This window comes from Balaenoptera borealis (genome assembly GCF_965194805.1).
Source record: "Balaenoptera borealis genome assembly, chromosome: 5".
Lineage (NCBI taxonomy): Eukaryota > Metazoa > Chordata > Mammalia > Artiodactyla > Balaenopteridae > Balaenoptera > Balaenoptera borealis.
Window position 1 is genome coordinate 98,702,649 of NC_138862.1, and position 16,338 is coordinate 98,718,986.

Sequence of the window (16,338 nt, forward strand, 5' to 3'; positions counted from 1 at the left end):
CACAGGCTGATAACAATCAACCTATGTGCAAGTTTGCAGCTCTGGTTGTTGTCATAAATGCCTTGGTCTTAACCCTTAAGTCTGAGAATATTCTTGATCCCCGGGGACTGGCCAGACCCTCAAGGTTCAAGAAGTCCCATGACTTACTCCCTATCTTATCTAATGGTTTACAATGTGTGCTTGTGCCACCCCTGCTGGCCTGGGTGTAGCTCAGCAGTTTGGCAGGCAGCCAGCTTTAGCGTCATTGTCCCGTCAGAGAGAGACCTAGTGCCACATCTGAAGCCTGAACAAGACTACTTTACTAGCTTCCCCAACATGGTGGGTGGTCACTTTCTATAATCTTGGGGAGGAATTTTTGGGAGGATTGAAATGAGTGGAGGAAAACTTACCACTCCTCTCATTTTCCTCCATCTTTTCCATCTTCCACAAGGTTGTCAGGACTTGGATCCCTGTGGTTGGAATTGAAAATTGAATGAATGCATTCCCAATTATATTGTTTTACTTTCATGTTGATGAATTTAAAAATTATATTTCCTAAGTAGAAGGTCTTACGTTAGGATGGATTTTGCAGGATCTTTGCAGGGTCTTTTTTTTAACCAAGAGGCATTTAACAAAAGAGGCAAGAGAACAGGTCAGTTTTTTGGTTCTGGCTTGGGGAGGATGGTCCATTAAGCCAACTCCATAATAGTTTAGTGATTTGAGAAGAAATAACTGGAAGATTGACCGTCAGCTTATTAAGCTTCCTTTAAAACCCAGAGGAGGCTGTTAAGTTATACTGTAACTTTAACTTTAGGCTCTATTTAAATAAAGAAATTGGTCTAATAATTCTGCCCAAGATGGAATAGAAATTACATTTATTGAGTTAGGTACATAAATATGCCATCCAATTTATTTTATTCATAGTGCTTTGTAGCATTATGCACGTTACATACACTATCTAACCTAATCTTTAGCTTCCTCTCGGAAGGTAGGCAATATTTTGTAGATATCTCAAATCTCCATCTTCAGCTCTTATCTCTCTAAGCTCACTTATCCATTTGCTTGCTGGATGCGTCTGACTGCAATCCCAAATTCTACATATTCTAAACTGAATGTATTATTCATTCCCTTTCCCCAAATCTGCTTCTTCTCTTAGATTCGGAGCTTCAGTTAATTGCTAGACACCCTGTTCATCCACCTTGGTTTTCCCTTCTCACTCAGCTTCACAACCAAGTAGTCACTAAGCCTTATCTATTTTATATTCTAAATATTTTTTCAAATTTGTTCCTATTACTACTAAACTATAATTCAGAGCATCATTTCTACATACATGAATGTCACAGCCTTCTTATTTGTCCTTTCCTCTAGTAATGCTTCCCTTTTACCTCTTAAATAGATTTGCTCATTTTAATGATTTCTACAGTGATTCCTTTCTACAATGCGATCTGTCTATGTCACTTCCTTGTTTAAAGCTTTTTAAAGTGTCTACAAAAAAACCCACGAAACGCCCTCTGGCCTGGACTATTCTGAGCTTCATACTCACCCATTCTTGTGTACATTCTAAACTCAAATAACAACCTGCTGTCAGACTGTTTCCATACAAACCGTACTGTTTCTCAACCCCATGCCTTTATTCTCTCCCCTTGTCTAGAACTCTCTCCAAATATTTTTCATGTGGCTAATGTTTATTCCTATTTCAAGTCTCATTCATGTATCTTTTCCACCAGAATGTTTCTCTTTACTCCCAGGGTGGAAATATGCCCCCTTTTGTCTTTGTGTTGTTTAGTTTCCTGTACTTTATTTAACCTAGGAATATATATATTGAGCATTTAATAAGCATATATATATACATATGCTATATACATATGTATATATATTTATAGTTTCTGGGGCTTATTAGATGCTCAATGATATTTGTTGAATGGCTTAATTAACGTTTATTGAATAGACAGGGAATCTGAGGATTAGGGAGATTGATTACCCAGTAATTACACTCCGAATTAGAGGAAAGCAGAGTAGCTATTCAAATCTATTCTCTCATTACAGTAAGCCAGAAAGCTAAGTATTACCAATTCTCTTTCACAAAGGAGGAGGCAAGGCTTGAAGAGGTTGGGTAGCCTGGCCAAGGCTAGCAGGCAGCCGAGTTAGAATTCTATGCCAAGGTCCATGCTCTTTCCACCATTCCCGAGTTACAGATGGAGTCATTAAATCTTGGGAGATCAATTATATTCTTTTAAATAAATAATATGAATGAGTAGGTTGGCCATGTCAGTCAAAGCTAATGAATCAGTTTTGTGCATTTGAAGAAACACATAAAAAAACACACATTTATCAACTTAACAATACCTTAGAGTTTTAGCTTACCATGATTTTTCCCCTTTCCTTTCCACAAATATCTTTACACTGCACCTAGATGGAAAGCATGGAGTTAGGAACAATGATGGACTGAAAGTGAAGAAGCAGGATTCCTTCCTTCAAGGGCATCACATGCTAGTTGGGGAGTCGACGCATACAAGGCAAGATATGGAAAATGTCACTGTGAAATGGGCCTAAGCAAAGCCTGAATCAGAGAGCCCGTGCTGGTTATTTAGGAATATGACCTTTCATATCTAGAGAATATTTCCATCAGAAAAAAGAAACCCCAAATTCAGAACTTCTAGAAATATGTTTCTTATCACCTTAAGCAAAATATGCTTAGAGACAAAGTTGTGAATTGACATAGGGTCAGTTAAAAAATACCTGGTTAAATACCTAGCTGTATTTATATTGGTAAAACTAAGTAAATAGATGATCAATTACCTTTGCATTTGTTAAAAGTAGTCACCTAATATGTATAGTTCTGGTGAAATCAAATAATCATAATAGTTTAAGGTTTGATCTTTTTTTTTTTTTAAATTAGAATCTGTATTTAGTACCCAGTTTGTATTTCTTTTATTTATTATTTATTTAGTTTTGGCTGTGCTGGGTCTTCGTTTCTGCGCGAGGGCTTTCTCCAGTTGCGGCAAGCGGGGGCCACTCTTCATCGCGGTGCGCGGGCCTCTCACTATCGCGGCCTCTCTTGTTGCGGAGCACAGGCTCCAGACGCACAGGCTCAGTAGTTGTGGCTCACGGGCCTAGTCACTCCGCGGCATGTGGGATCTTCCCAGACCAGGGCTCGAACCCGTGTCCCCTGCATTGGCAGGCAGATTCTCAACCACTGCGCCACCAGGGAAGCCCTGATCTTATTTTTATCTTAATTTTATGCCCTAAAATTCCACGATTCCGTATTTACAACCCTCTGTAGAAATAAACTCAAGCTCTTTGTTTTCCCCACTTTATTTCTCTTCTTTTAGTTAAAGGAGAAACCTCTCTTTATGAAGGTTTTATCTCTGTAAAATATCTAGACTTATACAAATAAAAAGAGAATCTTTCATATAATTTCAAATAATTCTGAAAATATGATTGATAGTAGCGTCCTTTAAAAAGTAAATGGTCAGTAGGGGCTTCCCTGGTGGCGCAGTGGTTGAGAGTCTGCCTGCCAATGCAGCGGACACGGGTTCGAGCCCTGGTCTGGGAGGCTCCCACATGCCGTGGAGCAACGGGGCCCGTGAGCCACAATTGCTGAGCCTGCACGTCTGGAGCCTGTGCTCCGCAACAAGAGAGGCCGCGATAGTGAGAGGGCCGCGCACCGCGATGAAGAGTGGCCCCCACTTGCCGCAACTAGAGAAAGCCCTCGCACAGAAACGAAGACCCAACACAGCCATAAATAAATAAATAAATAAATTAAAAAAAAAAAAAAAAGTAAATGGTCAGTAAATAGCTGTTGATATAATTTTATTTCTAAAAGTACTTTTAAGGGAAATGAGATTAGGGATTTGAAGTTCCTCAACAATAAAACTTATCTATCACAAGATATTAAATTCTTAATAATTGCCTTGCTAAGGAACTATACATAATCTTATATATGACTCAGTCAGTTTCTATTATTAGGATAAGAATCAGAATGAAAATTTCCAAAGTTGTGACTTATTCTGAATAATCTTGTTGGAGGCTAGGAGGGGGCGAGTATGTTTGAAATTCGCAAATAACCCTCAAAACTAATTTTGTGACAGTTTCAGTATCCAAAATTGGACTCCGCAAATTTTAGGAAAAAGAATAAAAATGAACTGATTTATTTTGACCTCATTCTCTATCTTTGAGATAATCCTTTTGGCCTAAAAAGCAATGGATCGAACACGGATACGTTCTTATGATAATTAGAGTAACAAAACATGAACAATTAACCTCCGAGGGAACAAATAGTTGACTGTGTTCTTTTGTTCTCACCATGACAATTTCTACATGATAAGTTTTGGTAAAAGTTATTTTCCTATCTCATTCATCCTAAAAGAGATTGTTTTTTAAGACATTAAAAAAAAATTTGCCCTGGACAGGTAAACTAATTTTGCTTTCACAAAGTTGGTCATCATATCTAAATTCTGAATTAGAGATAAGGTCGGCATCACAAGAAGACACAATGACTCAGTAGCAGTATTCCCAGGATTTCAAATGTGAGGTGCGGAATGGAACTAGTAAACTCCTTCAATGTCAGAAAGAACAAATCTCTCAGACTCCTAAAATGGCCTAAAAATTGGCTCATTCTGCACTTCAATTTTACTTTTGGCAAAAGTACAAACTTAAAAAAAATAGTTATCTTGGAAATGTACAAAGTAAGAAATACAGTGTGGATTCTGAAGGTATTTTAAGGATAACTGTCATTTCAAATGAAAGCTTCAGGTTACGTTTCAAGGGAAAGGTGGCAGCTAATTAGTTTCTCACCATTATGACACACAAGGTCAAATATCAGAAGGGCTTTTTATACCATCTTATGAAAAGGATTTTGTGCCTTTGGGTGGTATTCCCTAAATATACCTAGTTAATATGGATAGCTTGGCAAAGAAGACATCTGACATTGTATTTTGGCTGAGAGATAATAGAAGAGATATGGACTGATCGCTTCTCTCTCACTCCCACCCTCACATTCTCCATTCCCAAAAGGTAACCTCTTCAACCAAACTTAACAATAGGTAGAGAGAAAATTAAAAATATATGCATATAAAGCTATTATGAGATTAATGACAATTTCAGAACTGCAAATTACCTTATTTATATTATCTTTTCTTGCTAAGCCTTAATAGTAAGGTTACATTAATATTAAATTATTGATTTAAAAATAAAATAATTCATATATTGATTCAGCAAGTTTTAATGAAATGCCTATTATTTTCTAGGTACTATTCTAGGCACTACTGATGCTGAGGGGAAAAAACAAAGTCTTTGCTCTCCTAGAGCCTATTTATGGTAGGAGAGACAGAAAAGGAACAGACAAATAGGTAAAGACCCCAATATCACATAATGATAATGTAATAAAGAAAAATTATGTAGATGAAGAATGAGAAACTCAAGGAAGAGTCTTTAGCTTGGGTGGTCAGGGAAGGCTTACCCAAGGAGGTAACATCTGAGCAGATAATTTTTCCTTCATTCATTTGACAAATATTTATTGAATACTTAATATGTGTAGGTCACTATGATTGCCACTGAGGGTTGTAGAATAAGACACGATCCCCGGTTTCTGAGAGCTTACAATCTAGCAGAGGAGCAGAGACTATATAATATTAATTAAATGTTGTAAGTAAACTGCAAATGATGTAAGAGGTCAGAAGAGGGAAATATTTCTTTCAGCACTAGTTATTAAGGAAGACTACAGAACAAGATAGCCTTAACAAATGGGTGTGTAGACAGGTAGATGTGGGTCTGTGTGTGAAAGGAAATCCATGGAGGAATGGAAGAGCCCATCATGAATAAAAACAAAGCAGCTAGGGGACTTCCTTGGTGGTCCAGTGGTAAAGCATCCGTCTTACAATGCAGGGGACATGGGTTATCCCTGATCAGGGAACTAAGATCCCACATGCTGCGGGGCAACTAAGCCCGCGTGCCACAACTACTGAGCTCACGCACCTCAACTACAGAGCCCGCCGTGCCACAAACTACAGAGCCCACAAGCTCTGGAACCCGCACGCCACAACTACAGAGCCCATGTGCCCTGGAGCCTGTGCACTACAACTAGAAAAGAGAAAACCCACACATCACAGCTAGAGAGAAGTCCGCGCACCACAGCAAAGAGCCGGCGTGCCACAACAAAAGATCCCCACTTCTCAACGAAGATCCTGCGTGCTGCAACTAAGACCCGACACAGCCAAAAATAAATAAAATAATTAAATAAATAATAAATAAATCTTTAAAAAAAAAAAGGCAGCTAGAAATGCAAAGCGTACTTAGCAGTAAGAGTATTGCTTGGCTTGAACATGAGATGTGCTTCAGAAACAGCCTCTGAATACTCCTAACAGCTCAAAACAGCTCCTGCAAGCAAGAAAGTTATTTGAAAACTTGCATTCTATCTACAAAATCCAGTGAATTTTACATTCTATTTCATGAATTCATGTATCCTTTTTTTTTTTTAATTAATTAATTTATTTTTGGCTGTGTTGGGTCTTCGTTTCTGTGCGAGGGCTTTCTCTAGTTGTGGCAAGCGGGGGCCACTCTTCATCGTGGTGCGCGGCCCTCTCACTATCGCGGCCTCTCCTGTTGCGGAGCACAGGCTCCAGACGTGCGTGAGTTGTGGCTCACGGGCCCAGTTGCTCCGCGGCATGTGGGATCTTCCCAGACCAGGGCTCGAACCCGTGTCCCCTGCATTGGCAGGCAGATTCTCAACCACTGCGCCACCAGGGAAGCCCTATCCTTTTTTTTAATATAAAAATATTTTCCCTAAAACCCTTTGAGTAAAATGAACACTTAGGAAGGCATGCCATATTTACCCTCTGGCTTCTAGTAGCCCTCTCAAATAGCTGGACATTCACATTTTACTTTGAAAACCAAGGATAGAAGGATAGAGGGAAAAACTCTAAAAAAGTTGATTGGATCCAAATATTATTAGATCTTGAATAACAGGCCCCCAGACATTTAAATTTTGTCATGTAGGAAATGGAAAAAACTAAGAAATGGTTTTTAACAGGGCCTTAGCCTTACCTTTTGATCATGCTGTTTCCCCACTCTGCCTAGAGTGACTTCCTCTTCCAAATCTTACCCATCCGTTATGGTCCAGCTCAAAAATAACCCCTTCACTCAGCCTTCTGTGATTTCTATACCTGGATTTCCATGGCAGTTGGTCAGTACTTCCTTGGCACTTAGCACATTTCACTTTACATTTTAGTCACTTTATGTTCATGGCTCTGTCCCCTGCAACACCATGAACAGGGACTTCCAAGGAGAAAAGAAATGCTTGTAGAATGATGGTATATTAAGAGCTCCTGAATGGAATGATTAATCTGGTTGCAGGATGAAGAATGTACCAGAGGTGGGTAGCCTAGAAACAGTGAAATGGGTTAAGAGGCTATTAAAAATTTTCAACCATGAGCTAGTGAGTGCTGAGCTAGGAAGCTGTCACTGGTTATTTAAAATAAAAAGGAAGGAATGAATACGTAACATATCACAGAGGAAGAATCTGAGTATTTTATTTGACTAGGGAAGAGAAAGACATGCAGGAATTTGGAATTCTGGTCTATTAACCAATTTTGGGAATTTAGGGAGTCCTCCTGTGGAGTGAAGATGAAAAATTTGGATTTTTGATATGTTGCTGATGGAAACTATAATGGAACTGTCAGCTGTCAAGTGGGAACGACTCAACACTGGAAAAAGTTCTAAATGTAGATAAATTTAAGAGCCATTAGTACAGAAGTGAGATTGGAAATTACGGTGGTATACAAAATCTCTGAACAAGCCCTTTTGAGCAGTGAGAGGGGAGTGGAGGAATGACAGTAAGTAATGTCCATATTCACAAGAGAAATAGAGAAAAGGGAGGTGAAGTAGAGTACAAAGAATGAAAGGTTGGGGAGGCAGGAAGAGAAGCAGGGCGTTTGGAAACAGAAGAGTTTCCAGGAACAAACTCACATCCATCAGAGGGTGAGGAGTTAGTTACACTGGCAGGGCAATTGGGAGACCTTTAGCGTGGGCGGAATCGAAAGCAAGATTTCAGAAAGGTGAAGAGAGAACGTGGGTGGAGACACCAAGCCTGGGATTACAAATGCTGCTTTGAAATGTGTCTGGCTCTAGAAGGAGGGAGAGGCTTACCAGAGGCTGGGAGCCAGTGCTGCAATCAAGAGGAAACAGGGTGGCCCCATATTTTGATGCCCCCCAAATTTAACTTTAGCCTCCTCCCTTCCCTACCAGGCACAAGACATTTCATTCTCTGTCTTTTCTGGTTTGTCCTCAAATTCACCAGAAGTGCCCCAGAATACTGACCTTTTAAAAACTACTGTTTCTGTTGAAAACATATCTGTCCTCCATCCCATTTCTTTGAAGTGGCATTTTCAAGTGTTCCACAAATATAGTTCCTCAAAATACTGTATGAAAAAGGACCCACAGACTCTACCCTTTTTTACTGTTACTGTCAAAAACCTTTTGGTGGTTCCATGTTGGAGAAATTTTGTTCTAGGGTCTTGGTTGTGGATAATTAATCTGATAAATGCATACATGGTTGGTTTAATGATTATGAGAGGAAGATTAACCTTCTGATATTAACTATTTATAATTTACCAGACAATTCAGGAGAGCATCCAAAAGCAAGTTCAGTGTGGGAAGTCAGCCTTATGGATGACAAGTAGGGATAAAATTTTGGGCAGCACATCTTTTAGACCTCTCAAGTCACACCATCGAAGTGCATGACGGCTACTCAATATCTGTATCACTTTTATATCTATCCACAGCTAAATGCTATATCCTTTTTTACTAGGGCTATTAGTCTGTTTTACTCTAAGTAAAAACTTCAAGCAGTTTTTCATCCAGCCTGAAGAATGGAAGGGAGGAGTACACACCGTAATGATATCTTACATACTGCATTTTTACCTCCACAAATTCTTGTTACAGGTTACTTGAACCTTCACTTGACAATCAGTTGTGAAAATTGTATTTTTTTTGCCTCACTCACTTTGAAAAAGCCTTTTCTCAACTGCAAACTGAAAAGATTTCTTAAAGAAGCAGTCCTTGCCCTTAGAGATACTCTTGGTCCTTATTTCTAGGGCTGGGTGATAATGGTTATGACCATCAGCTCCTGAGCTTGGCTACCTGGCTTCAGATCCTGGTTCCACCACTTGCCACTACCTCATATTGAGCAAGTTATTTAAACTCTAAATTATAATTTTTTCTGATTAATAATAATATATCAGTATCTTGGTTTATAGTGAAGATTGCACAAGATAATCTGTGTAAGGGTTTAACCCAGCGCTCACAATAAGCTCATCAGTAAATACAAGCTTTTATTTTCATTGTCCTTTTTTGAGGAGCAGCATTAGGGCTGTTGGGTACAAATCACACTTCCGTGGCACTCAGATATTTTATAATGGGAACACATTAACCCTTTGGCACAATTTAGTCTAAATAACATTGGTTAAAGACTGGTCTCATGAAATGTCTATAAATCCAAGCTCTTGAAAAGATCTACAGGCATACTTTGACGTGACATATTAAAGAGGATCAGAAATTGCTGAATCATTTCCAGCCAAAGAAACCAATTTATAAAGACAGATTGCACCATGAAATTATCAAGTCTGTATTTTGACAGACTAATTTTTTTTTATAGAACCAAAAATGTCATCAATTAAGAGGAATGAAAAATTACAGGAAAAGAGCTTGGATATCTATGAAGTGTTACAATACAAGGTTTCCTGCTCTATCTACACTTAAAGTTTCATTGTTTTCAGAACTTGCCTGATTATCTTCTGGGGGGCCAACTCTGCAGTTGAATTTGCTATGTAGCTGCTGGAAGTCTACTCCCACGGACAGCTAATCCATGGAAACCCATCATCCTCGGGCAGTTTGTGAGTTACACGGGGCTGCCCTCTCCAGGACAATGCAGAGTTCAGCATGTATTACTCTCTTCTCTCTCCAAATCCCAAGAAAGACACCATCAGTACAGCCCACTCAGCTCTTGTCTTCTGCTCTCCACTTGATGTTGGCACTCTGCTCACTAGGGAGCTTTCCTCACTGGGCTGCTGCGAGCAGTGGTCTGGGCACGCACTGCTCCTCCCAGGACAGGCTTGGTCAGACTTAGCCTCGCTATTTGGGCTTTTCTATGTTTTCTGTAATGAGCAGTAGGGAAGGACTTTGTGTAGGGAAAGTTTTAAGATTGGAGAAAGCAACAGTCAATAAAGGACATAAAAGAGAAGGAATTGAAAGAACACACACACATCAACTAGACTTCAATTAAAAAAAAAGAACACACACGCACACACACACATACACATGAAGAATGTAGGAAACAGAAACCCAGAAGGACTTAATTGGTTTGCCCTCACTCAGTAATAAACAAATATGATAAAAATTATTAACACTTTTTCAGTATTTGTAATATGCTAGGCACTAAGTGCTTTTCATTCTTCACAGCAGCCCTATGAAAAAAATAAAATTATTAACCAAGTTTTATAGGTGAGGAACTTGTGGCATCAAGTAAAGTTAAATAACTTGCCCAGGGTTACACAGCTAGTAGGTGGTAGAACCAGGACTCAGACTCAAGCTGTTTCATTACAAAGCTTTTATTCTGACTGCTTTATTACTATAAAATGAAAAAGATATAACAATAATTTCTATCACACTTACTGAACAGATATTTCATGAAGCTTCTAAGTTCTAAAGTGTAATAAAAACACTAGTAATTACTATTCATTCATATCTCCAAATACATAGTGAGAACTTACGAAGTGCCAGATTCCGTGTAAGTTATTTCGATAATGATTTCTTCTAATTGCTGTTGTTCATATTTTCTGTCTAACTTTCTGGCAATTTCTGTTCTCTGTCTTGGCTCATAATAGGGAGTTATGATGGAGAAACTGTTCTGTGGAACAATAGCACAGAAAATGCTCACTATGTCCTTCACCCTGCTTATCAGCGGCTGCTAAAATCAAAATCGGGTGAGCGTTAAGTTTGCAACTAAAATAATGTGGCTGAGTTCAGCCACAGTAAGCTGTTTGTTGTTTGTTCATGGACCTGCTGCAGCTTGCTCCTAAATTATAGATGATTGGCTATAAGCACAAGGGATTAGTGATATCGTTGTCTCGTCAGAGTGACTAAAAAGAACCTTGAGATTTACTTGGCTTAGCAAATTCTCCATGGCTTGCCGTTCCTTCTCTTTATGCTACATCAGCGTTTCTGAATTACTGACAGCAGGGAGCAGGCCTCTCTTTTGTATCTAGTTTATTTTTTGCCAATAAACCTCGCCAGATTGCCTTTGGCTGAACCTTGGGCACTCCTTGGTAGGAAAATGGGAACTCGTGTTCACTTGATAGGCTGCTCAGGCTCAATCTAGAGCTTGTATTAAATATTACACCACCTGGAAATCTTAAATTATTTCTTGCTTTAGAAACCTGTGAGGAGCATGAGATGGGAGTAAATTGTATTTTATGGGAGTTTAGCATAGCAGATGAATATTTTATACTTAAGCAAAATGTCTTGACAATTGCCTTTCACATTTTATTTTAGTTTCTTTAGATACTAAAGGTTTTTCCTTAGACTAATTTATTTGGGTAATGGATATGTCATTCCTCATGGCCCAGTGAGTTTCTGTTGTCTTAACTGGATAAACTCACAGAGGCTGAGTTAGACCTTATGAAAGGACTGGTCATCAGATACAGCTTTTGTGTGTATGTGTGAAAAGCTAAGGGAGTAATTTTTTAGGAGGAAGATGACTAACTTAAGAGATTTAGAGTTTACTTGGCTGCAGGCACAAAACTCTGACCTGCTTTATGTACAAAGAGCTAATCATGAGGGTTCATCTGAACCCTCCATGGAGAGGGTGGAATTCTGCCTCTTTGTCTGCCTTAGTCCTCAGGAGAGCACAGTCTTGTTCTGATAGCGAACCTAATTGTGGCTATGATTAAAAACAGCCAGACAGATAGGAAAGAAAAGCAGATAATGTCAAATTTATAAAAGACACAAGAGGCACTGCTATAGATTTCTTGCTTTGAAATTTTGAAGACACCTCTGTATAGGTTTTTCATAACTGTGTGCAGACTATTTATAGATTCTGAGATGAATATCCCCAGTTTTTATTAGTGTGGCTTGGAGATGATATCATTAGATAATTGAAGCACCATTAGGAATATCCTTTCCAGGGTAACTCACTAAAATAATATTGCTTAAGAATGATCATTGAAATACATTACATAGTCGTATCTCATGTTCATTAAATTATTTGCAAGCTTATTATTAATGATTAATAAGTTGAAAATGCCATGATATTAAAATCACATTTGTCTTGAACGTATCAGTATCTCTAAGGTGTTAGCAGGGACTATAAAATGAAGTCCCTATTAATTCACATCAAGGGAAAACACAGTAAGCTTGTATGGAGTATGAGAAATAAAAATGGAATCAAGCAATCCTTGAAGTTGGGGTTGAGGAAGTGAACAGCGAAGGCTCCGTGGATGTTGACTGAAAACCTGTTGTGAGATTTGCTGGAGTCTTCGGAGGCTGTGATGGGGGTGAGCCTATTGTTTTTCATAAGTGTTTTGTTTGAAAAGCATATATCTGTTCATTAAGACACCTGACTTCTCTCCATCTCAGATATAGAGCCTCAAAAGCTTCCTGGTGCTGCGAAGAGCTGCCCCACCCACCCCACGGCTGACCAGGCTACTCTGGGAGCCTGTTCCTTTGAGACCGACACTGAGTGCAATAATGCTGTTATGAGGCTTTGCTTCCTTGAAGCAAGAAAAAGCATTGCAGCCACAGGTAAAATATATATTTATATTTTGACTGCAGACTGCTTTGATATATTGTAAAGTGTTGGAGCAGGGAACAATAAAGAAAGTTCAGTCTAATCCGATCTAGGTCTTGTAGAGTTCGACTGCGTCTAGCGAACATCCAGCACCAGGTCACAGGAAGCCACAGGCCATGGCAAACGAGGTTAGGATTCAGGAGGATGGGTCCGGGAGCAGGAGCTAGACCAGACTCCACAAGCAATTTATACAGTGCTGCGTATGTCAGGATCAGAGTGAGAAAAACTCTGGGCAACAATCAGAATTGGTGTTGTAGCCGTGGCGTAGAGATTTGGTAGGGTAGAGGGCACAGCAAGAAACATGTTCCAAATATATGAGCCAAAGCTTAGGTCTACATGGGGTATAAGGGTTGAGTCTTGAGATGACCACACTGGCACTTATTATCAAAATGGGCTATGAGAAAATAGTGAGAAACTTGGAGATTGGGGGCAATAGCAAAATTTGAAATAGCTGCTGCTAACTGCTGATCAAGAGAGCTGCCTGCTCTTTGTCTTAATTTTTTTGGTGGCGGGCTATGGGTAATGCCTTGGGTGTCTTTACCAACTACGAATCCTTTACAGAATAAGTCAGAGTTCCGGTTAGAGCTTCTTCTAAGATGTATGCTAACATATGATTTACCATAGTTATTTGATATTATAATAGATTAAATTGCTTAATTTCCCCTTTGTCTTCATTGGCTGTGTTAGTGTGGTGTTGATGCAGCCTACATGCTCCCAAAGTAAAAATCTGCTCCTGAGAACAATGCATAGTTTTGACCTTTCACCTAAAAAAGTAATTTTTTAATTTTAGAAATATTTTTCCTTAACATTAGGAATCTAGACATATATATGTTATATGATTGAAAAAAGAAACATATCTGAACCATGTTTTCCACATTCACTTTCTCATATTCAATTTGCAGATGGAAAATCTGCATGATTTTCTTATATAATTTTTCTGCATTAAAAGTCAATAAAGGTATACCCTTATAGAGTTTTAGAACCATTGTGAAATATTTAGAATAGACCTTGAAACAGTTAGATTCTAAAACCCTCTATTTTCCAGGACGCACTTATACTTACAAAATGAACTATTATCCTGAAATTGCTCTCAACACTAATTCTTCTTGCTGTTATCAGTATTCCCAAATTGTTTCCACTGAAGCGGCTACATACCATTATTTCTACCTTGAACAGATATGATTGTTAATAGGCAGCACACTTGTGAAGCAAATTGGAAGTCTTCTACAGATTTATCAAATAATAATAGGAACTTTGCCACAGAAGAATAATTTAGGTAAAGTGCTTCTACAAGCATATAAAAATGGAAAATGAAAAAGTTAGTTCTAGGCCTATGAACCAAGAAAGTGTTCCATAAGGACTTACAATGAATTCTTGATGAAAGATTAAAACACAAGCTCATAAGTAGAATTCAAAGCATACAGCTACATAGAGGAATCAATAGCTATGCTGCTATAACTACGTGTATGCATCCAGCTCTGTGCAAGAGGAATTTTACTTCTTTGGTATACGTGTCCAATGGGTAATTAAGAAAGATGTGTTTGGAATATTGGATATATTTGGATATATTGGATCTATTTGGATGTGTTTGGATAATTGGAATATTATCATAATGTTGAAATTAGTATTTTTGAAGTAACAGATTACTTCTATCAAAATTGAAAACCCAAATAATATCAAAATAATGAATGAAGTAGTGGTAACTAGATTTAATGGAACATCTTACACATCCTATCTCATTTAATATTCAACAAAAACCAGTGAAGGTATCATAGGGCTTTTTCCAGTTTATATTTGAGAGAATCAGAGTGCTCGTAGTTGATTTTGGGGCTACTCACCTCTCCAACATCCATATGCTTCCTACAGGGCAAACCAGTGAGGAAGATGTTTCTTGTGTTTGTAGTTTCCTAATTAGGGGTTCTCTTACATATTAGGGGGAGCCAACCTGGTGTCATGTGGAGGATCTGGGTATGTCAGGTTCTGGGATACATTTAAGAAGCACATTCTGGCTGAATTTTTGGCTCATAATGTTGTTGGTTCCATTATTGTGTCTACTGATAAGTCAAATTGATACCTCGCCACAGGAGATCTTGAGGGGTGTTTGAAAATCTGGAATACAGAGGTACATTGAAAAAATTCTAACATTATCTTTATTATTTTTGATTGCCTTTTGTTGCAGATAACTATGAATCAGGTCTTGTCTGTTTTCTAGATAAAGGAAGACACAATCAATCTGAGTATTTTAAAGAAAACATATGTATTGATCAGACTTTTTTTAAATAATTCATGGGGAAAAACAGATTTTTCTCAATATTGAAAATCCTCTGTTAATATATCGTCAAGTCAATCCCCCAATTTAGGAATGCAGTGTTGTCAGTAATGTACCACGCATTGTTTGAGAATAAACAGTTAAGATATGCCTTATTTGAAATGAGACCGTAAACATAATTTAATAGAGTCCTGGCCTTTCATCTAACATTATTTCCATCCTGAGTTAGTTTGGGATTTTTGTGTCACTGATTACCTGCTCAATTTTCTAATAATACTATAAAATAGTATAATATGTGATGATCTATATACATGATAAAGTTCATCAATTTCATCAAATAGCTGATTTTACTGTTGATTTTTTTTCTTTCCATCCTCCCCCTTCCCCTCCTTTCTTTCTTTCCACTTCTCAAGTTAGTTAAATCAGTTAGAAACCTTTTTTTGAATGTTAATACCATTTTCCTAACCTCTGTTATCATGAGCTGTTCTTTTGCATTTGTATCACAGATTGCTGTTCCCAAGTGTACCTTTTTCAATTTCTGTATCAGACTTTAAAAAAAAGTGTTCCATCACTGCAATCATTTAATATTTGGACATTTTAGAATTCTGGCATTTCTGTTCATTCAGGAGTACTGTCTTAATTCCAGTAAGAACAAACTCACAGAGGCCCCAACTCTGATAAGATCGTTCTGACCTCATGAAGACTGGATAAGTTCCTTAGAGATGTGTGAGCCGGGCGGCCGCTAATTGGTTCTCTCTGCCTCTGCAGACCGCAGCATTTGTGTGACTGATGTCTGTGGTGCTCCTGCCCAGATCTTTGGTCAGGTAGAAATATCGTTTTTTTATAATTCTAATATTTACTTGACATTTATTATGAGCTAGGCCTGATTTCCATTTGAATCTCATCGGCCATTAAAGTTCATTAGTCATGAAAGAACTGACTTCCATTTCTGGAACTGTAGCTCCAGGCCTCCCTTATTAACCAAGGCAGTTCCATCAAGTGGTGGACACTGGAGACATGAAAAGTTTGGGGACTCTACGCAGCTCAAAATGTACCAGGATTTCTGAGAAAAATTTCTCCTCCAAAATAAGTGGATCCCTTCAATTTCAAAATTTAGTAGAAACATACTACAATGTGGATAAATTTACTGCATTACTATTAAACAGATAGATGACTGTGACAGCCAAGTAATAATCAGGTAATAATCAAATATAGAAAATTTTAGAAAAAAAACAAACTTTTCTGTTCA

At 38.2% G+C, this 16,338-nt stretch overlaps 1 protein-coding gene across 1 annotated transcript in view; it reads left to right on the forward strand.

Annotated features, from left to right (window-relative positions):
* Window positions 1-16,338, forward strand: part of WDR49 (WD repeat domain 49) — a 155,190-nt gene that overhangs the window by 104,783 nt on the left and 34,069 nt on the right. The window contains 10 exon segments of the mRNA XM_082393612.1: window positions 8,786-8,809; window positions 8,811-8,860; window positions 8,863-8,919; window positions 10,860-10,958; window positions 12,610-12,774; window positions 14,755-14,888; window positions 14,892-14,942; window positions 15,716-15,778; window positions 15,782-15,832; window positions 15,836-15,913. Coding sequence (XP_082249738.1) covers window positions 8,786-8,809; window positions 8,811-8,860; window positions 8,863-8,919; window positions 10,860-10,958; window positions 12,610-12,774; window positions 14,755-14,888; window positions 14,892-14,942; window positions 15,716-15,778; window positions 15,782-15,832; window positions 15,836-15,913 — 772 coding nt within the window.